The following is a 21,496-nucleotide window of genomic DNA, read 5'->3' on the forward strand; positions in this document are numbered from 1 at the left end:
TGTTTGTACAAAAGGCCCCTATGTCCCATGCAGGATGGGTGTAGCAGGGGGGCAGGCTGATGGACCCTGGGGCACCCTGAGAAGAGGATGGGTTGTCCCTCCCTGTTGGAGCGGTGGTAGTGGGGCTGGAATAACACTGCTGGTCTAAAGCTAACTGCTGGTCTGTGTGGTATGCTGCTGCTGCAGAAAAGCTGCACCAGAGTTTTTATGATGTTCACTTAACAGACACAGGATTGTGAGTTACTGCATATTTTTAAAGAGCACTTTTAGGGTAATAGCAGATGGCTAATACCAGGGTGAGGTAGATTTCAGATCATGCTTTAAAACTGCAAGAGGTTTGCATATCCTAGCACTCAAACCTTTGGGCTTATTCAGCCTTGGCTCAGATCTACCATTAGTACTGTTTTCATTTTCGATTAGCCTATTAGTTTGTTGTGAATATTTTTTAATGATCTAGCACACTATTTAGATGAACAAATCATCCTAGTGGTAACGGCCTTCTGAAATTGCTCATAGATTTTTCTTAGTAGATAAGTGTTTTATCAAGGAATAAATAACGAAAGTTTCATCTGGAGTTTCACTTTATATCCCTCAAATTCTAATTACTGTTCAAGCAAAATCTTCAGTCCCTGAATGAAATGCAAATAATAATTATAATAATAAAATTATGGCACCTTAGGACACAGTTCCAAGAGGTGACAAGTGCTCTCAATCTTATTACAGCCAATAAAAGGTAAGGCCTATATTTATATGCTGTGTATGTTCTGTGCCTTGAAAGAGGGTCCAGTTTTAAGCCAATTTTAACAAAAGAGGGGGAGGGGGAAAGAATGTTTAATTTCATATCATATGATTTTCATAAATACAATACAAAAACCCTTCCCAAATTACCTGTAGGTTCCAAGTCTGGAAACTGTCTTTCCCAAATGCTCTTGGAATTGATTGATTGTACTTGCATCAACTTCACTTGGTTGTTTTATTTTATTCTAATCCCTTATATACAAAATTAAAATCCTTTAGTTATAGCTAAAAACTAGTTATTCCTTGCAGAGCCTCCCAGTATCTGTTCCTCAAAAGACAAATGGGTCTTGTACAAGATTGCTCCTTTTAAGTAATCCTGGTGGAAAAATTCAGCCAGGTGTTACGGATGTGGTCCTATGTCAGACGAAAAACAAAACTCCAAAGAATACTGCATGACTGCTTTGTGGCTTAGCATCCTGCACAGTGACTTACAGCAGCTGTGTTGTCTGCAAGGCTCTTCACAGTCCCCTGTTAGGATCCAGAGTTTAGCCCTAATTGGAGAATTCAATTCAAGGTGAAAGCAAAGTTTCGAGCATTTTGATAATGTTCAAAACCTAACAAAGACACAGACGTTTTTACACAATTTTGTCTTAGAATTTTCTTTGAATGCTGCTTTTCTTGAAAGACTGTCTTAAGTTTTCATTTTAAAAGAAATCATTTTCCTTGCAAAGAAGTAAGAGCCATAAGGAAGGTAATTATATTGGGATTTTAAATAATTCACTACCATTTCTTTGCCAGAAAAAAAAAAAATCTCATGTTTTGTTTTTCCAAGCTCTAAAATTTGTCCTGCAATTTGGTAATGTTAAGAAGATAAACTAAGCTACTGACATATTTCAAGATCAAATGTTTTTGGTTTCTAACAATAACTTTGGCTTCCCTCTGATGGCAATAACGTGTTTGAAAACCTGCAAGTCTTTAAATATTGTTAATTACTCTGAAAATTTGAAATGGATCTTTTGAACAAGAACATTTGCAAACGGAACACATTTTACATTTAGAATGTGTAGTGCTGGCTTTCTATATCTTCTTTTAATATTCAGAACAGTTTCTTCAATTAGGCAAAAGTCTAGAGGTAGGTTTGAATTCCCTCTAGCTCATACTGATGGCCCTAACACACAAATCAGAGAGGATGTATTTCTAATACAGGAATGTTCTGCAAACCAGTAAATCTGGGATTATCTCCTTGGACTGATTATGTCAAAGCTCTTTAGCCACAGCACTTGTGGGGAGCTAAAAATAAATAGCCAGGGGTTTATATATTTATTCTTTACCTAAATAATCTGTGCATATTGTGTGTGTCTTTCTACAATGGGAGACGTGTTATCTGGACTTAATGTTTATTTATAAGAGTTCTTTTCCTAGTAAGGATTTTAACAAAGGGTTTAAAACAAACTGTCCTACAAGAAGCATTCATAGATAAATCTAGTGCTAGTTTAAAAGAACTGAGTTCAAATCAGAAGCTTTTACAGTTAATTGCCATTAGAGAAAAATTTGGCCTCAGATTTTGAAAATGGATGAAAACTAGTTCTCTTCTATCATACTGTTGATTAACCAATGTTATGCCACTGAATATAGACAATTTTATTCCACACTTCAGTGCCCCAATTCTGCATTATTAAAGGACAAAATAATTTTTACATTTATGTGTATAAGAACAAAATCAGGTTCTTAAAACAGTTAACAAAAAGGCATGCTGTCATTTGCTTCCTGGTCCTAATGTACGAGGTAAATCTCCTGAATAATAAACAATTAACAAAGAATTTTTAATTAGTTACATCAAAGACTTATGAATGCTTTTTTCCATAACTCTTCTACTCCTATGCAGTATCTCCCATTTCACAGGACTGATACAGCATGCTCATGAGAAAACAGAGCTAATGATATAGGTACACCACAGGTCAAGGCATGCTACAGGGGAAAATCAAATGAGAAAAAAGTAAGATTTTAAAATAATTTGGTTCTTGTTTAAATTCAGTAATAGATTGCTGAGAAATGGCTTGATAAAAGGAGGCAATATAAACACACAAGATAGTACTGCAGGCAATAAATCTGACATTGGCATAGATGGAATGGATAGAGTCTAGTTCATTTAGCTCCCGTGATTCTGCAGGTATTGGAAGGAGTTCTGTGTCTTAATGAAGATAAATGTTATCACAGGCTGGAACTTTAATTTAGAGTGCTAACTTCAGTGTTAAGCTATAATGACTGATTTTTTTAATGCAAATAATATGTTGATGGCATTTCCTGACATTATAGAAAACACTACAGAAAAGTACAGCAAAGACGTTTTCCTTAGTAGATTTACAAATACAAGTATATTTATAATATAAATACAAATACATGTTTCCCTGTGTTGGGGAGTAATGGGAATGATGCTCTTCATTAGATAGATTTCCTCTTAAAAGCACATTTTCTTCACAGTTCTCTCATAAAATATTGTATAAGGACTGTCTTCATATTCTTCATACTGGTTATTGCCATACTTTCTAAAGGCAAACGTTGGAAAGTTGTGTTCATTGCTAGTAAAAATGGTACATCCACTTTCTTAGAATTAAATCATTGCAATGGTTACTGTACTTGATAAGTATCTGCTGTGCTGTGTTTGCTCTAGCTACATGTTCACTCATACTTCCTGGGTTTTAACTTTTGTGAAATCCATCTCTGCAGCTCCAGTGAGGTGATGCACATGTTTGTAATACACTCAGGAAGGAATGCAGTCCATCCAGTGCTGCTCTGACCAAAAATCCAACCACCCAAACAAGCAAAAACACTTATGCATTACCCTTACAGATAACTGGAGCTTCTTCTTTTGTTTGGTTCGGTTTGGTTTTTAAGGATAAGAACTGAGGGTTGGTTTGTGTATTTTGTTTTTTTTTTCTTGCTTGGTCCTTACTGAGACACTGCCTCAGTTGAATTACTGGCTACATTCACGGATTACCAGTTCAGAGATAGATTAGCTAAGTAATGCAGCTCGATATGTGATTTATGCTAGCATCATATTTTCCTCTTAGGGAACATTATTGTTGTGCTCATCACATTCAACTTAGTCTAAGCTCAGTGAATTCAAATGCAAGGTGTGAATGCAAGGTAAAATCATAACACGGTCATGTTACTGGAAAAGCAATCCCCATACCAGTAAGTCAATGTAGTGGAACATTGTCTCAGAAATTCCTACTTTAATGGATTGATTTCCACAATCAGATATTCAAGAGAGCATTCTTGAAGACAGAAGGGGAAAGTATTTTCACTTGAACAGGTAAATCTAGAGTAGTTCCGTCATGGCACTTCATATTTAATTAAGCTGATGCACCTGAAAGATGAGTATAGGCATGGGCTTTAGGTACACATTATGTTAGAAGTTGTGAGACGTACTGAGAGCAACTGTTTGTCTTTTATGGTGTATATTTTATGTGCCATATTTTTCAGCTACTTTTTGTAATGAACTTGTATTACAAAATTCATCTTTGCACTGACTTGACTATAAAAACGGTGAATTTATTAGCAAGATTTTTTTAAGTGAAAAGAAGCTATTTCCTTTACCAAGAACATATTATTCCAGAAGGGAGAAGAGGCTGTGTCTTGCCCACACACAGTATGGCTAGCATGCATACTACCAATCATAAGGTGTACAGTGTTCTCACCCTCAAACAGTAAGCCCATTCCATTTGTCTGTCCTTACTGAGCCTTGAGGAGGTTCTTTCCATTCATGTAGAAGCTTAACAAGAACTGTAAAGCAGCTTAGACTGCATTTCAAGTATAGGGTTTAAGCCTTTAAAAAATAACACTCCCTTTTATTACTTACATGTGTAAAGGCTGTGGGAGCAGCCCCAGAAATTGTTCTACAGGACGTGTAAAGTGCATCCTTTTTTAGGTTTATTCATCAACTTTTTTTTTCTGCAAGAAAAGAAATATCTTAATGATGAGCATTTGGTCAACTTCCTCTTGTCAGCTGTGCCTTAGTGTCTACCTGGTCTGATGGCAATGTTAATATAATACCCTGCTAGCGTCTTGGAGTTTTGTAAGACTGACAGTCTGGGCTGTACATTGTTTCTGGGTTAATTGCCTACAGTTCTATTAATTAACAGGAAATGTCACTAGTCTGTATCAGGAGTCTCTTACAAAAGCATTCTCTCGTATTTATTTGGAATTGAGACCTTCAGTCCAGGTTTTAGCACCCAGAAGGCTCCTCATTTTGTTTGTAAAATCTCACAGCTAGCAAGACAAAATGAATTCTATATTTGAAAGTGTAATGATCAATATGAGGCCAGAAAGTTGTGGATTCCATCTAGTACTTCTTGTTTCTGAGGTTGGTAAACCTCTTCTGGGTTGCTAATAGCATTTCTTGGTTCTTTTCTAGCCATGTGACCCAGACAACATCATGGATCCATCCTGTAACCAGCGCACTAAGCTTGCGTTGCTCTGAGGATGACAACGATGGAATAAGAGAGTCTCCTGGGTCCAAGAGCTGAGGACATTCTGCTGACAGAAAGTAGTTTGTCTAATTTCAGTACATTAGTGAGAAGATGCACACTTTTTAATCTAATTACTTTCTAGTCTGATGTAATAGTACCCGATGACACTTCTCCCCTTAAGTCAGAGGGAGCACTGCCGTTTGTTTAGGTGGGTTTGTTCTTGGGTGCCTCAAAAGCTGCAGAAGTCTCAGTGCAGTCCTTAACCTGCCCCAGTTCAGTGTGCAGGGATCAGGCTTACCTTGGGAGCTGATCCAGTCTTTTCATGACTTCTGTATTGGCATAACTCCATTGACCTGAAGTCAAGTTTTCACAGTTTTGACCAGCATGAGAGTTAGATTGGGCCATTGGATGCACTTCACCTGGTAAATTCCAGCTGATGCTTTGCTGAAAGGTGTGAGGTGAGCTTTTTCTTTTTTTAACCAGTGCTAGTGAGTGTAATTTAGATAGATGCCTTTTGTGCAACTACTGAATAATCTGATTTTTATAGAAGAAGTTTGTGAAGGAGTTTTGCTAATAGAAATTTGATAATTTATTACAAGTACTGGAGTCCTGATGACTTTTAAAACAAATACTTTATTAAGATCGGTGGTTGGACTTTAGGAAAATGAATCTTTGGTAAGTTGTCAAGTAAAAAGAAACAGTTTTGGTAGAGGCCACCATGCTCTGTCAACAATATGAGGCCAGAAAGAAAGTGATTCTACTTTTGTGCTCTGCTAAACCGATACATACATGCATCAAATACTTCAGTGGAAGCTGTGAAGTTTCAAGTACAATGAAACCTGTGAAACCACCTCCAGGATCAGCAGAAATCAGTCACCTCCTCAAAGTTGATCTTTAAGTAGAACAAAATCATTTTGTAAACATTGGTGATGATTTAAAGAGGATAAAGAAAATGACAGGGAGTGCTACTGCAATCTAATGAACAAGTTTCACTGTACTTCAAAAGCACAAGATATTTTAAATCTCATTATTCACAGCTCAACATATGATGCCAGCTTTGACAAATATATGATTCTATGCTGTTGTGTTTTTTTTCTGGAGGCTCTTTGTGTGTGTGTGTATTATATATATTATATGGTAGGTGTTGACTAATGAATGAAAGAAGGATCTGAAACTTTGCAGAGGCACTGATGAATATCCCAAAGGAAAACCCTCTCTCTGATCTTCAGGCCAAGAAGGAGAGTAGTATTTTAACAGGGTGAGAAAGGCACAGGCTACAATCTGCATTTTCCTAAGGTGCATGCTTCAGGATTTCAAAACATCCCTGAAAAGGCTGAGGCACCCATCTACACTCCACCACATCCTTATTGGCTGATACAAAGAAATGAGGCTGTACAGCCACATTTTTTAGAGGTCTGTATCCAGTAGGTTTGTCATTAGAGTTAAAAATCCATGCAGTCAGGGGAATGGATATAAAGACCAGACCATGCCAAGTCAGGCACACTGTGGCTGTTGATCCTTTTGAACCAAAAATGATACACAGTTTTAACCCAAGTCAAGTCTCTTTGAATAGCAGTGCAGCAATTTACTGCATATGGCCTGTGAGCTGCAGAGCACATCACCAAATGTTCTTCCTGCAGGAACAAAGTGCAGCTCACAAAAGAGTTTTTTGCAGGCTTTGCTGGAAGAGGATGTCAGGATATTTTGAATAAGCAAATAGGAAAAAATGTTTTGTACTTTTAACTAGGTCAGAACCAAATTATCCATGAATCTACACAGGTGGTGTGGATTAGGAGGAAGAGCTTGCTCAGCAGACCCACAGTAACATATATTTCTGAGAAAATTTCTCATAGCAGTAACACTTAAATGCTTGTTTGTATTTCGCTCCAATGGCTCCTACGTGCTTCTTAGCCTCCTTTGTGTTCCCCAAGAACAGTCTGAAGGCACAAACTATGTGCTTCAGTTTCAGGGCCAGGCACTCTAGATGCACCTTTATTTAAATCCCTTTTCTGAAAATGGCATAGACTCATGTCCCATAAACTGTACGTAAGGTTCTGAATTCCTTGCAATATTTAATGTAACCTTAGTAGTAATTTGACTGATTAATGACAGGCACTTCTGGTTCATAATTCCATGATAGTATGCAGTTCCAGATCACATACAGACTCCAGTTTTCCAATTCTGTTTCAGAGAGTTTTGAATCTCCACTTGACCCTCGCAGTCAATTTATTCTGCTAGTGGCTTTCTGACAGCTAGCTGGGTGTTTCAAATAGGCGAAGCTATTTAGGGACAGAGACTGTGGATCAGGCAGGCTTCATCAGCAGAGGCTTTATAGAGACCTAGCAGCAATTTAAAGCTGTCCTTCTGCTAGATCAGCTGGAGGAGGACAGCTATGCGCATACTGCTTGCCCTTCCTGAGGAGCTGGTAATGATCTCTTGCTCCGAGCATGCAATGCACAGCCTGCTGTGCACGAGAGGGGGAGAAATCAAGACAAAATGCTGGCGTTCTGCTGGCTTTGCTTACTGCCTCCACCCCCAGATGAGAACATTTCAGAAACCTGGAGACTATTTCTCCCTCTCTCTTATAAATTTGCCTAGAAATTAAAGACATTAGAAATAGATCTCTGCATCTATCTAGCTTCTTCTCCAGTAAGCATTATCTCTTCAGATAATACACTAGATCAGATTCTCTGCTATTGAGGCTACATTTTCATACCTAGAATCTCCAAATGTTCTAATCTATTTTTGTATGCTGGCATACTTGTTTCCTAGGTTATTTCTCTCTATCTCCCCTTGTCTCTTCCTTTCTGTGAAATATTTTGTGAAATTATTTTGAGTAAGGGGAACTGCGTATATTGAGAAAATGGTTCTAGGATAATTTAAAAAGAATTTGTAAAGAGCAGTTGTCAAAATATGCAACACTGTAAACAATAACTTTTCATTTTTATTGCAGAATAAAAAAATTACGTGGAAAAAAAAATGAAAGTGTACTTTTGTAGCATTTAAAATAATGAAACTACGGCTTTAGAAGGGAGTGGCAATCAGGCCATAAATAATTCCTGTACCTCCATTTATTTTCCATGTAAAGATGACACTGAAAAATACTGTTCTAGAACATGCTGGTGTTAATCTTTACCTGAATACTTGCACCACACTGCCCTTCAAATACTGCAAATACTCCAGTAAACTTAAACTGGCACATTCTCCGTCATCAAAGCAAGTAGCTTAACACAAATGCCTACATAGATATATTAGATACTCAGCCTCATAGATGCTAAATAATTTCCTTGTAACACTACTCAGTGTCTCAATAACTTCGATGATCCTTTCAACAGCCCTACCCGATAAATACATGCACACATACATATGTGAGCTGGCTATTCCATGGGCATTGCATAAATTTTCAGGCATGTGTGCTGGCTGGTGCACGGCCACACTGCCTAAACTGTCCTTAGCTACTGGTGTTTTACAAGCAGGTTAGTGTAATGGCTGCACTGTAGTTTTCTACAGTAAAGTCTATAGAAAAGATACGGATATTATGTAAGCAAATACATGTAGCCTCCATAGATTTTTTTATGATCGATCAGAAAAACAAATACAGTTGCTGTTTGTGCACAGACATTTGATACAAGGTAAGGGCCATCACCTACATTTATTTGGACACGACCTTACAGCACTAAATCTGTTCTGACACTGATTTTATTTGGAGCCTTCAGGATTCACATGGGTTTGCTGTGGTGCTAGACTGCACTGAGAATTTCAGTTTCAGTTCTCAAGTAGTTTCTCTCAAAGGGTGATCCTACTCAGACTTTGCCTAGAAAGCCCCCTGCTTAATACTGTACACTTTAAAACCATAAATGATGCAGATTACCACTCCTCTTTGTATTTAAAAATGTTTGTGCTGGTGGAAATCTCTTGTGTATTTGAAAGTAAAGATTTCAGTGATAGAAAGTACTTGCTTCTTATGTGGTTACCAGTCACTTCATCACCTACTACTCAGGCTATGCAAGCTACTGAATCAGCTCTTGTGTATTTTCTGGAACTGTTGTAGGCATGTAATGGGACAAAACTACAAGACGGTAAAAGACAGAGAGGACAGATCCCACTTTTTCTGCTTTAACATAAAATTTTTCATATTTTTAAGACCAACCTTTAAAGGAAGCTTGAAAAGCAAATCTAGCTTGCTACAGTTTCTGTGCAGGTCTGTGTGGAGCCCCACATAGTTTACTTACACTCTACCTGGTTGTAGTTTAAGGAACAGAAGCCAGATCTGGAAATCCATCGGCATCTTTGGCCTCCATTATAAATGAAGGAATAAGAAATTACACTAAAATGAGAAACACAATAAAACAGGGGCAATTCCTGTTTCCATAAAACTTCCTATCTGCTACTGATCGTTGCAATTAGCTGGTTTATTTCAGCACATACTTGCTTCACGGACACTCCCTGTAGCGTGGCCTCATCGGCACCTCCCACGACACAGGGCAAGGGTGTCTGCAGGCATAACCTGAAGGCAAGGGAAAGGCTTTTAAGAAAAACGTTTGTGGTTGTGGAATAGGCCAGGTGGTGAAGGACTGACTGGAGGGAAAGGCTTTCCTGTACCTGCACGTTCTGTTGTGACGTAGCCTGTGAAAGTCTGGCTTTTCTGGGAACCGATGGGGTTCTTAATGCTCTGCTCAAGAAACTCCCCGAGAGCTACCCAGCAACCTTCATGCTGGTTCCAAACCTAACACTGAAATTCGGTGCCCTTTTTGCAAATACTGGTCAGAGTGACTTTTGCAGAGTTCTAGCTTAAGTCTGCAGCAAACCTTCAAGTCAGCTCAGGAGTCTTTGTTCCCTTCTGTGCTCCCGGTCCTCGTGTGTCGTCCGCAGCACCCTGCTCCAAGGGACATCCGCTGGGGCTGCAGCAGCTGTGAGCAAGCACAGCCCCATCAGTCTAAACAAAGGCACCTGGCTGCTCCAGCTCTGGGGCCAGCTTTACAAAGATGTCAGCAGCTTAAAGATGTTGATGGAGTTAATGGGAATTAGGCACCTAACCTACTTAGATGCTGCTATAAATGCTGCTATTCATGTTTAGGTACCTAAATACCTTAGTAAATCTTTTCCCTTACTGCCTGCAATGATAGTGCGCCAAAAATCAAATACTAATGAAGAAAGCCTGCCCTTTGTCCTCTGTAACCAGCTTTGCCTTTCCCTGGGGATTGTTTTCATATAATACTAGAAATACTAGCTGTCTCACAGGTAGTATCACATCCAGATACTTTTCACATTTTTGGTGGCTTGATTATTGCTTCTCCCAGCTTTTTTTTTTCCCCAGGCAGTAGCTGATGTTGCCACAGATCTAATAGTTTGACGCTCTTGCAACATTCTTTTGAGCTAAATTATTTTACTACAAGGTAGAAGTATTGAACTCTCTTCCCAGAAAGATGCAAGGTGTGTATTATTCAGTATTAAGTAATATGGTTGAAAAAATAATGGAATGGGCCCAAACCTGTTACAAGTAGAGCCTATTGTTTCCAAATATTAGGATGGGAAGTTGAAATCTAATAACTAATACTGATTTTCCTCTCCTGCTCACAGTTATACCTTCTTGGGATTGTTCTGGGAGGTTTGCACATCCCCTGCAGATTTTGTCCCTGAAGCCACAAGGCCATCTCTGGTCTTCTGTTTATGATAAAGATCTCCATTTACAGCTTCAAGGATTATCTGAGAGTAAATATGTACAGGGTTAACTACTCTCTGAGCATATTTTCTTGAAATAGGGCATATATGTCTCTTATGTTCAGCTGTTCTCAGCATGACAGAAAGGACAATGATCTGGTTTGTAGTTACAGCAGCTTCACTGCAGAAGCTGCTCTACAGTTAGCTTTTTTCGTGGCCTTATGTACAGGAATTCTTAATGGGAAGAAATATCTGTAATTCATGAAGAAAATGGGTTTAGGGTGGATTTCTTTGTTGTTTGAAGACAAATAAGAATTTTATCCAGCACCTTTTCCAAACCATACATAAGCTGTGTTCTCCCTTCAAGTTATAAAGGACATTACAATATTGAACTGCAACTATATGATGACTTATTATTCACCAGGGGCTGCAAATGAGGGAGGTTGCTGGGTGATCCTGTCAAAAGGGAGATGCTTGCTGGGCTTGGCGAGGAAGTATCCAGCTTCTCAAGAAAGTCACAGAAGCCTGTGGTTACCTGGAAAATGCAGCTGTACAGAACAGGAAATACTGTTGTCTTTGAAGGGAAAGGTTTGAGTCAGAGTTGTGAGGAGTGTTTTCTTCTACCAGCATCCAAGCCTTTGTTCATTTTCCTGCCCAAAGTTTGCAGGGTCAGAGTACTCCAGGAGCTGGTGGTCTCTGTGACTGCTGCAGAGCCTCCAGCCAGCCTGCCCCAGGAGCATCACAGCTGAGACAAGAAGCACCTTTGGGCAGGTAAGCTGCAATTAATACGATGTGTCTGATTTAGGAGACCTCTTTTCAAGAGCCGTGTCCCTTTTACATTGCCTCAATAACAGATGAGGTGAACTAATGCAAAATTGGTAGCTGATACCATTATGGGGAATGTCAGTTTGATAGCTAGACCTTTGGGTAAACGTAAACCATAAAAAGTCAGCAGTTTTGCCACAGTTTGGGTAAGTCATGATTTCACCCTGACCTCCAGAAGTCACAAACCGATCAGAAATGTCTTAATCTCTTTTAAAGTACTCTGCTCTTTAGCTATTAAGCAGTCAATATTTCCCTATGGCCCAATTATTATTATCATTAAGAACATTCCTTGTTCTTGTATCTGAAGAGAGCTCATTAAAACATGATTAAAATGGAAAAAGAAATAAAATGATGCTTGTGGCCTAAAATAAAAATACAACAATAATAGCACTGGTATGAGAAAGAGAAAGGATCTCTGGAAAGGCAAAGCACTGTGGTTCCTTCTAATGCTTTCATTTTTATTCCAAAGAGTCTGGTAATGCATCGCCGTTCCTTTCCAACCCCAATAGCCTCAGAAAACCCAGAGCCCTGAGCTCTCGAGGGACAGTGAAGTCTTCAGTCCCCAAGCAGTAGGCTGAACTGCATTTATTAATCTCTAGGCTGTGTCACCAGGGACCCTAACGTTAGGTACTGTAATTACTCACCATGGGGGTTACAAATTCCAAGTCAAAGACAAGTGTACATAATTGATGTCATGGCATGAAGAGGAGCTGACGAGCCCATTAAGAAAGCTGCCTGTCACTCTCAGAACATACTGTTCCTTCAAATTAACTACAGAAGTGTTGTAAATGATAAAGATGCGGAGAAACAGGAAATAGGACACCCACTGTGTTAAAGAATGACTGTCTTGTTGTTGGCTATTTGGAAGATGCAGCTAAAAGGAATCATCTTGTTAAAGGCAAATGTGTGGATGCAATTAATCTCATCTTGTTCATGTAGTGTCACTTCAACCTAAGTTCTCAAAAATATGTATACGCTTAACTAGTTTTGATTTTATCTGCTGAAGCAGCATGAAAGTAGCACAGTAATATGGGCTACGGTGTTCCAGTAACCATTTAGGTCCCTGCAGTAAATGATATAAAAAACAAAAATCAGCAGTAGATGCACACCAAGCGGGAAGTCCTGTGGCTGGCTGAAGATAACCGAAAAGTCAATTTCACTGCTGTGCTTGGAGATGTTTACTACAAAACTCTGGCATTTATTTCAGTCAAGGTTTCTTATCATTGCTTGTCCTGACTGTTACCTGTACACAAATTAGCCTACTTAAAAGTGAATACAGTGTCAGGGAAGTAAGGGAAAAGGCCTTAATAACTTCAGCATGTTCAGAAAATATAGTTTCCCTCTTATAAGAAAACTGCTTAGCCTGCAGGAATGAAGTTTTGCCACAGCACAAGAGGGTTCTACAAGAGGACTCCCCCAGGCGAGGGACAACTACTTCGCGCAGAGGTGAGCGGCACAGCAGGGTAATTAGCAGTGTGGTTTCTGGTGTGGCTGGGAGAAACTGCTGCTCTCCAAGTAAGGAGAAATTTTGGCTGCTACAGCCAAATTGGAATGGCAAGTCGGGGCACTGGGTGCAGCTGGGAGTGCAGACCGTGGCCTGCAGCCATCTCATCCTTGTTCGGGGCATCTCATCCTTGAACCCGCAGCACGGGAGGTCTGGTTCCTGAGAGGAACATTACCAGGTACGCTCCTCCTTGCTCTAACACCTTTCAGCTTTTCATAGTGGAGAGTGCTCATTCCAAAAAAAGCATAGGTAGTGACAGATTCTGATTCTGGGCAGGAGCCTTAAATGAGTAGAGGTGAGCAGAGATACCACAGAAATGCTTCTAATTCCTTGTAAACACCGAGAGCACTGCACAGCCTCCTGAACACTTCCAGTACTGACTGCCTTTAGTAGTTATTCACGGTGCTGATGCCAACGCAACATCTATCTGCAGCTCTCCTTTCTCCCTGTCACCTACCATGTTTCCAAGGGAAAAACTGCATCTCTGGCACCTCCCGAACAGGAAAATTGAGTCTGCAGTAATCCCAAGTACCTGTGATAAGAAGCTCAGCTCTGCCATGGAGGCTGAAGGTTTTGAGAGCAGGGAAGGACAGCGAGTCAGCTGGACGTACGTGCATTATGCCATGTCCCTGCCAGGGCTGGAGCCTAATTGGATTGCACAAATGCGACTTCTGTGTCTCTTGATCACAAAACCAAATTAAACCTCAAGAACTTTCAAACAAATCCCTACCTGAAAGTTTGCCTTGAAAAGAAAGTGCTGATAGCTGGTATCATTTCAGCTTTTCCTCTTCTCCAGAATGAGAGTAAAATGAAAACTCCAAACTAAAACTATCGCTTTAAGGCAAATTAGAAGAGAACAGAAGCAAAGCAAAGCACAAGCAGCAAATCTGCTGAACTCCTGGATGCACTGAACAAAATCAGCCGTGTGGTAATGATGGGATTTTCTAGAAGACCTTTTAGGCATGCAACTTCTGTATTAATCTATTCAGAATTCCCTAGAACATCTGTTTCTTCTCTAAAATGAGAATAACAGCCACTTTTTACAGTGCAGTGACAGCTACAGATGAAAGCACGGTAATTACCACTAGTGACTACTGCCTATCAGATTTTCTTGCAAGTTTCTCTGACAAGATTCTTTTTTTAATCTACACGCGGATTCTGGATAAGAACCTCAGCCATGATAGCCCCAGTTCATGCAGTTTTGGGAGGGAGGGGGGATTAATATTGAAGCCTCTTGAATCCAGGACACAAGCAGGCTCCCCCTTTCTGGATGTTTGTGCGTGATTCAGAGTGCAGAGACGATGACGGCCGCTGGCAGGCTTCCCCTGGGGCCACCCCGGCAGTGGCTCAGGGTCTCCAGGGCAGCCTCTGCTGCGTTCACAGCAAGGCCAGGACTCGTGAGGACACCCCAGTTCGTCTGCAGAGTGTGAGGCAAGCAAGCATTGCCCTCACTGTGCAAAAAGCAAGGCACACGAAGTCACTAAACCTGATTAGTTTGGTATGATCCCAGCGCTCAGGCAAAAGCTTGCCTCTTGAACAACCCCGTGAGCATACCGCTGTGGGTTCACTTGGCACTAGGCTGTTCTGATCTTTATGCAGCTGCATGAGCAGCTGTAAGACAGGGACCAAAAAGCCAAGGGACAGGGAAACATGGAAAACTTTCATGCAGAGCAAAATTCTGCTGTAGGAAACCTGGCTGACATCTCTGTGTGCAGCAGGGAATGGCAGCTATTGGAGCAGAAAGAAACCCCATGCCTGAATGAAAGCGAAGAGACCTTGGGGAGGCCCCAGCTCTGGGTGTGCGGGGCCAATAGGTCTGGGCTGTTGGGGGCCATGTGGAGCTCGGTGCCACGTCCTCCTGCCAGGGCCCAACAGCTCCTGCCCTGCAGCACCTGCCGCCTGGAGACAAGAGAAATCAGACAGCGTTTTGTAATTTTGAGAGGAACTCCTCCAAATATTGGGAAAAAAATCACACCTCCTGTTATCTAGCATAAAAATGGAAAGCTTAAAATTATCTTTTTTTTCAGCAGTTGACTTGTAGATTCTCATTGGTGCTGTCTGTGCTGATTTCCCAATCATAAGGGTGTCTCTGAGTGCTGAAATATGTGCTCTCTGAATGAACCAAAAGTGCAAAGTTTCGCATCTGTAACTGCAACATGTGTTAGAGCTACAAAATCCTACCCCAGGAACTCATGCGTATTTTACTTCCTATTAAAATTTACAAGCAACTTTAGAGGACAGGAAAGTTCATATTTATAATAAAGCCAGTGTTACCTTTTCAGAAAAGACGGATCCTTTTCTGACCTGTATGGCAGAAACACAGTGTTTCCACAGATGTCTTTGATTTTAAAAACCAGTCTGCGTGGCAGTGAGGTACAGTACCAGAGAAACTTCAACAGCCCAGTGAGAGTGAACTGTTTCAGCAGAGATTACTTATGAGCTACTAATCTCACCATAATCTTGCCTTTGACTGGCTTCCAAAGGACCTTGGTGCAACTCGTAAGTAAACCGGGCTTACCTACCAGTAACCCCGAGCAATCAGTGCTTTCTTATGGGCAGTATCCTGCACACATTTCCTTTTCAAGTCATCTGACCCGCGGCATAGGGAGTGCTTCCACCTCCCTCTGATGGGCTGAGGACGGCTCAGCCCTGGAGAAGAGTTCAGTGCCCGGCAGGATCGAACCCTCTTGCCCTGGCAGGGCTCTTGGTTCAGGTTTCCTGCGAGGAGCAGTTATCAGACAATTCGTCTGTGCTAGCGAAGTGCAGCAACCTGTAGCGCCCAAGATCAATACCAGCTTGGGTGCTAAGCAGCTGCCATCTCCCAGCCTCTGAACCACGCATTAACAGGGCTTGAGAGAGCAACAAGAAGGTGCTTGTGTGAGGTGCAGGCAAATATAACGTACTGCTGCAGAGCTCATTGCTAGAAACACGTACCCAGCTGATGTGTCCAAGAGGCTTGCAATCTGTCAGTGTCTCAACAGACCTTGTTACCTTATTTATACATGAAATCACATAGCTAACTCCTGCAAATATTCACCTGGGCTGCTACTCTTGAGATCTTCCTGCACCTTTCAGAGCTGTGGCATGCTTCTACCCACCCCATTAGGATCTCCTTCTTGAGGGGCCCTGTAGCTCTAGGGAAACCCATAGCAGGTGTATGTTACTGCTCTGCATCCCCCTCCATAAATACCTAGTACCTCCTAGATGTACTTGTGCCAGTTTCCCACACAAGCATTCTGGATCTGGTGTCCTTTCAAAACTATCTGCATTCCTCAGTGGCAGCCTGATTCCTGCAGGTCAAGCTCCATTCTTCCTTGACTGTAATTTGATGCTCTGGCCTTGTCACCTGATTTGAAAATGCTGGGCTTTGTTTCCATTCTGGTTTCCAAAAGACTTTCCCACTTACAGACAGTTTTGTTTCCTAGTCTCTGAGGTTAAAACCCCAGTGTAATGGATTATAAGCAGACCAAGGATGACCCTGTTTCTTAAACGTATGACCAGGGCACAGGATGCAGATAGCTGAGAGCCCATGGATGCCCAGGTCTAAAGCCTACTGCTCAAGAAAATTTCAAATAATGAGACAATATGGCACTGCTCACAGAAGGGACAGCTTTTCCAAGGTAGAAATCACATAACAGTTGGCAAGTCACATAGATAATGACCAAGAAAAAAATAATGGTGTTGGATGTCTGAGCAAAATACAGAAATATTCTAAAAAGCTTGCCTAGAAGCTTGCACCAGTGGGATTTTTGCTGCTGTTGCATGGAGGCTTTGCGGCCATGGAGACATTTCAAGTGCCCTTTGGCTTTGGTTCTGGCCGGGACAGGGGAAGAAGAGTCTGAAGGAGCACAACAGGCAACACTCGGTCCTACAAGTGCCAGCGCAAAGCGTTGTGACAAGCTGAGTGTACCGAGCGTACCTAATGGAGTTACCGCGTGAAACGCTGTATCCATGGTATCTACGGAGGTGACTCATGTCACCGCTACAAATTCTAACTTGCTTGCAGAGAATATATCCTAGTAAAATCTGCATTTGTACTGCACTCGCACAACAGTCTTGTGCTGAGATTCCAGTTCTTCCAAACGCTAACGGCACACAGTGATGGATAGCTCGGAGGAGGACGAGGCCCAGGTGTAAAACAGCTGCGGCCCAACAAAAGCTGTGCTGGGTGTGCTCTGCCTCTCCTGTTCTCTGCTGGAAGCACTCAGGGCTGAGCACCGGGCACCGTACCCCTAGCAGCACGCAGCCCTCCCTGGGCTGGGCATTATCAGGCGTTGCTGTCTGTGCATCAGATCAGCACGGGAGCCTCTTTGTGTACGTCTTCAAGAGCTTAATGCAGTAACTGCAATTCAAAGCATTTGCTCCACATAGAACTGAGTAACTGACTCCTCTCTGACATCATTAATGCTTTCAGCTGTTAGGAATATAGTGATGCCACCTGGAAAGAAACGTAGCTGCAAATGGGATAGCCATTAAATAGCTGCATGCCAGCTTATGTGGATCTTTCCTGGGAAGCAAGAATGTTGCAACAGAGAAGCTGAAAGTTCCTAGAAGAAACAACAGCCCTCGTAAGGTAAAGGCATCAGGCACAACTCCACTGACAATCTGGAATTCACATCAGCGAATAGCTTTGGATGCTATTTGTCTGGCCTCCACAGGGGAAAGAAAAAAAAAAAAAGAGGGGGTGGAAAAAAAGACATCCAAAATGGGAGAAATGCTGTTCACTTCTGAGCTCAGTGCCACTGAAGCAAATACAGAGATGTCAGTTGGTTTCAGATCAAGTTGTCTACCCACCTAGCTTAATGAGCACGGACATGGCCTCCCTCTCCTTCTCTGTCAAAATGCTGAGGGATGTGAGTAACTCCAGTGGGGAAGTACTGTGTCTGTTCTGTAGTCAGAGGTCTTCAGGTAATATGAATAGGATTTTTAATAATATACTGAATTCTTAATGATTTGAAAGACAATTAGCCAATTCTTTGGAAGAAATAAATAACTTTCTCATTACGAGAACCTGCTTCTCTCTCCTTAAGAAACATTCCCTAGCTTAGTGAGGGTGGAAAAAAGTCAGGAAGATGAGTTAGTTCAACACTACAAAGTTTTGAAAAAATATTAAATTGATAGACAAGCGCTTCTCCATCCACATTCACAAACCAGATAAAATCTAATAGATCTATTAATTTTCTGCGTGCATCATTGTATGCCCTGTGATTCTAGTAAAATTGAAAAATAATTGTTTTGGATTCCATCAGCACCTCCCTTACTATGTACCTTTCCTAAGATTAGTAACTTAGCAGTGTATTAGATTTCAGGTTACCCTGACCTTGGTTAGCTTAAATGTGTAACAGCATTTGATTCAACAGTGAAGGACGGGTAGACAGTATTCCAACATTGCTGTGAACATCTGTTATGAGTTACCAAAATTCCAGCTGAAAAACAAATATTTCCACTATAAATCAACCAAAACATTATCCTGAGTGTTGTAACAGATGCAAAATGATTCTGGCTCAGTCTGTCCTGTGGTTTGGCTCCTTCCTTAAAATTGCTGTGAATGTATTTATTTACACACTTCAAGAAATACATGTTTGAAACGGCTATTTAAGCTTACTTAGAATGTGTCTGATGTTCGTTCAAAGACAATGGGCACTTGATAGACTGTCCTTACTAACTACAGATACTGCCAACTACCATAAACTCTACCTGTGGCTTTCCAGATAGACCTGGTCCAGAGCAACCCTTAAGGCACTTTTCTGCCCAAGTGCTCTGAGCACTTCAACCCAATACCACTTGAGTTGGTGATTCGGAGTTTGAGCAAGGGGGGGCTGCTTGGGTTTTTTTAATTCTATTCCACTGTGCTCTAGTGTGTTTGGTGGTGGTGTTGTGTGTGTTTGTTTGTTTTGGTTTGTTGTTTGTTTTTTTTACCCCCATTGTTACTGCTGCAAATCATCTTTAGTTTCACGAGCCAAATGAATCAGAAATGATGTGGACTTAAGAGGGATAAAGAAAGGAGATTTGTTTACTATACATGAAATTTGGAAAAAGGCTTTGCAAGAGACTTCCTGTTTAATGGTCTCAGTTTGTGAATAAAATGCTCTGCTTAAGCAGATGTTGTAATTCCATACTTTTAGGTGTTTAATTGCATTAAGCAGCATATGAGCAACTCTAATTAAAGATGCTTTCCTTTTTAAAAATGTTTTGTGTGTTTCAGGTAAGTCAGTCCAGGAGGGAACCGTAAGTAACAAGAAAATCTTGCAAAGGGGAAAGAGAAATGTCATTTTGGTTTACTCCTCTTTCTTTGCGCAATATATACTTTGCTGGGGAAGAAACAATGCTGTGTTTTGAGGATGATGTTTTGTAGTTGTTAATCATTTTCTGTCCTAAATGCTCGGAGGAAAACTGTGTGTAGACTAAATATAACTGTGCCTTTTGTGATGGTTGGGAAATGGTAGCTGCAGGCTAGTTATCCAGCCCACAAAGAACAGGAACACATGGTCCATCCAAAGATGTGATGATGGCAAATGGAGTACTTAAGGGAAGTAAAAGGGAACAGCTTACCCTGTCATTGTGACTGCAGCATGTGTTGGACGGCAGCTTTCAGAGTCTGTCAAAGTGAGTGGCAATCAGAGAGGGCTTCAGCCATAAGCACTCGCGTTATTCCCCTTCAGAGATTTCAAAGTTATTATGAAAGTATAGGACCTTATTTTCTAAAGGCAATTTGTTAATTAATGCATAACAGTAAAGAAAAACCTGCATATATTTAAGCAGCATAAAAATGTGTATTTTGCTGAACAATTCTATTTGTGAAGAGATTGAAACACATCGTATATAAGAGACAGCAGGCTGCATCCCCTTTATGGCATTGTATATTTGCTTTATATATCGTTAATTAGACCTAATTTAGGACTCGAAAAGAAAAAATCTCATTAAAATTCTGATTAGTGATGTTGGCAAGCAGCCATCTAAAAAGCCTCTCTATTTCTTCCTTTGATAAGTTTGAAACAACTATAGCAAACAGTAGAAATAAGATCACTGCCTTCTTTTTTATGCCAATCAAAATAACGTATTCTCCAGGTCATAAGCCATTTAAGGGAAAATACAGGAGGACGTCTTTATTTCCTTGCATGCACGCTGTCAGATGGCTGTAAGTATGCTTATGCCTTTTGGCATTAAAAAATAAACAAACACCACTGCCTATGAAAATGCTAATTGTGAGCCTTCATGAACATCTACTCTGCAAGGGAATTAATTAGTTTAAATATATTTTTTAAAGACTTAAAAAGTGAATGGGAAAAAATTAATAGAGAACTGTTTTAATATGACACTAGTTATGTCTGATGGATATGTCAGGATAGGTTTCTGCCTGAGGCTTTCAGTATAGCTTATAGTCTAAGTGCCTGACCAGGAAAACATACAAGCAAGAACATCTTTAGTCCAAATATAGTCAATTATGCATCTACATTTCTGCAGATCAGGGCAGATAATTTTAAAAGAAAACATGAGTCTTAAAAAAAACAAGTCAAAGGCAGAATAAAGAAACAAGCAAGCAATCTTTCTATGGTTTCTTGTGTCTGTATGAATATTTAGGGTTTATATGATGCAGCTGTCAGCTACCATTGTTTTTATTTAACTTATACATTTCACTAAAATGCATGAAAACAATTTACAAAAGCTGAACATGTTTGAAATGGCAACTACTACACATCTCTTTTAATGTACATCTTTCCCATACACATCTGCCCTTAAGGGAGATGCGAGTAATTCATCCAGTCTTCTAAAAGAATGTATGGGCAGCAGGACTGCTGCAGGGGGCTGCTGACTACAGCTGAAGGGAGAGGGAGGAGGACTCGTGGTGCCCAGCATCTGCTCCTTGCACTCAGCACAGTTCCTGGTGCGCTGCTGCTCCATCCTGCGTCACAGCAAGCGGCAGCACTGGATGCTGCTGAGGCAGAGCCAACAAATGATTATGGGAAAATACCTCCTCTTCTTTTGATAAACACTGAAGCATATGACTGAAGCACAGATCTTGGATGCTCAGTGAGCATCAGTAAAGCTGATTCTATGTTTGGAAATACATTTAAAAAATCCAAGTTACTAATAGTCTTTTTTTCCCCAAGCCCTTTTAAACTGTAATCTTTAGCAATCTAATCAGAATTGCTCTGTCAAGTAAAGTATGGTGATACATGCACAGGATCCAGGGTACATTTTTGTCTTAAAATGGTGTTCATTGTTCATCCCTGCATTATGGCATTTGCAAAAGTAGGTTTCCAAAAATACAGGAACCTGCTACGCTGCTATTAAA

At 40.7% G+C, this 21,496-nt stretch overlaps 1 protein-coding gene and 1 long non-coding RNA gene across 10 annotated transcripts in view; one reads left to right on the forward strand and one right to left on the reverse strand.

The window, feature by feature from the left end:
- The window catches only part of STXBP4 (syntaxin binding protein 4), a 74,122-nt gene extending 64,958 nt beyond the window's left edge, over window positions 1-9,164 (forward strand). For 3 of the 4 annotated variants that reach the window (XM_066980260.1, XM_048064441.2, XM_013179007.3), the window contains one exon: window positions 5,156-9,164. In XM_066980260.1, the coding sequence (XP_066836361.1) occupies window positions 5,156-5,267 (112 nt within the window). In that variant the 3' untranslated portion in view covers window positions 5,268-9,164. The remainder of the gene's footprint in view (window positions 1-5,155) is intronic. The other variant, XM_048064442.2, reaches the window with a different exon arrangement.
- Window positions 1-21,496, reverse strand: part of LOC106034716 (uncharacterized) — a 72,092-nt gene that overhangs the window by 46,322 nt on the left and 4,274 nt on the right. Inside the window, exon 2 of one of the 6 annotated variants that reach the window (XR_007163487.2) lies at window positions 19,753-19,856. The exons of the other annotated variants lie outside the window; for them this stretch is intronic. This is a non-coding gene — a long non-coding RNA (uncharacterized lncRNA). The remainder of the gene's footprint in view (window positions 1-19,752; window positions 19,857-21,496) is intronic. 6 annotated transcript variants of the gene reach the window in all.

Source organism: Anser cygnoides, chromosome 19 (assembly GCF_040182565.1).
Source record: "Anser cygnoides isolate HZ-2024a breed goose chromosome 19, Taihu_goose_T2T_genome, whole genome shotgun sequence".
Classification (NCBI taxonomy): Eukaryota; Metazoa; Chordata; class Aves; order Anseriformes; family Anatidae; genus Anser; species Anser cygnoides.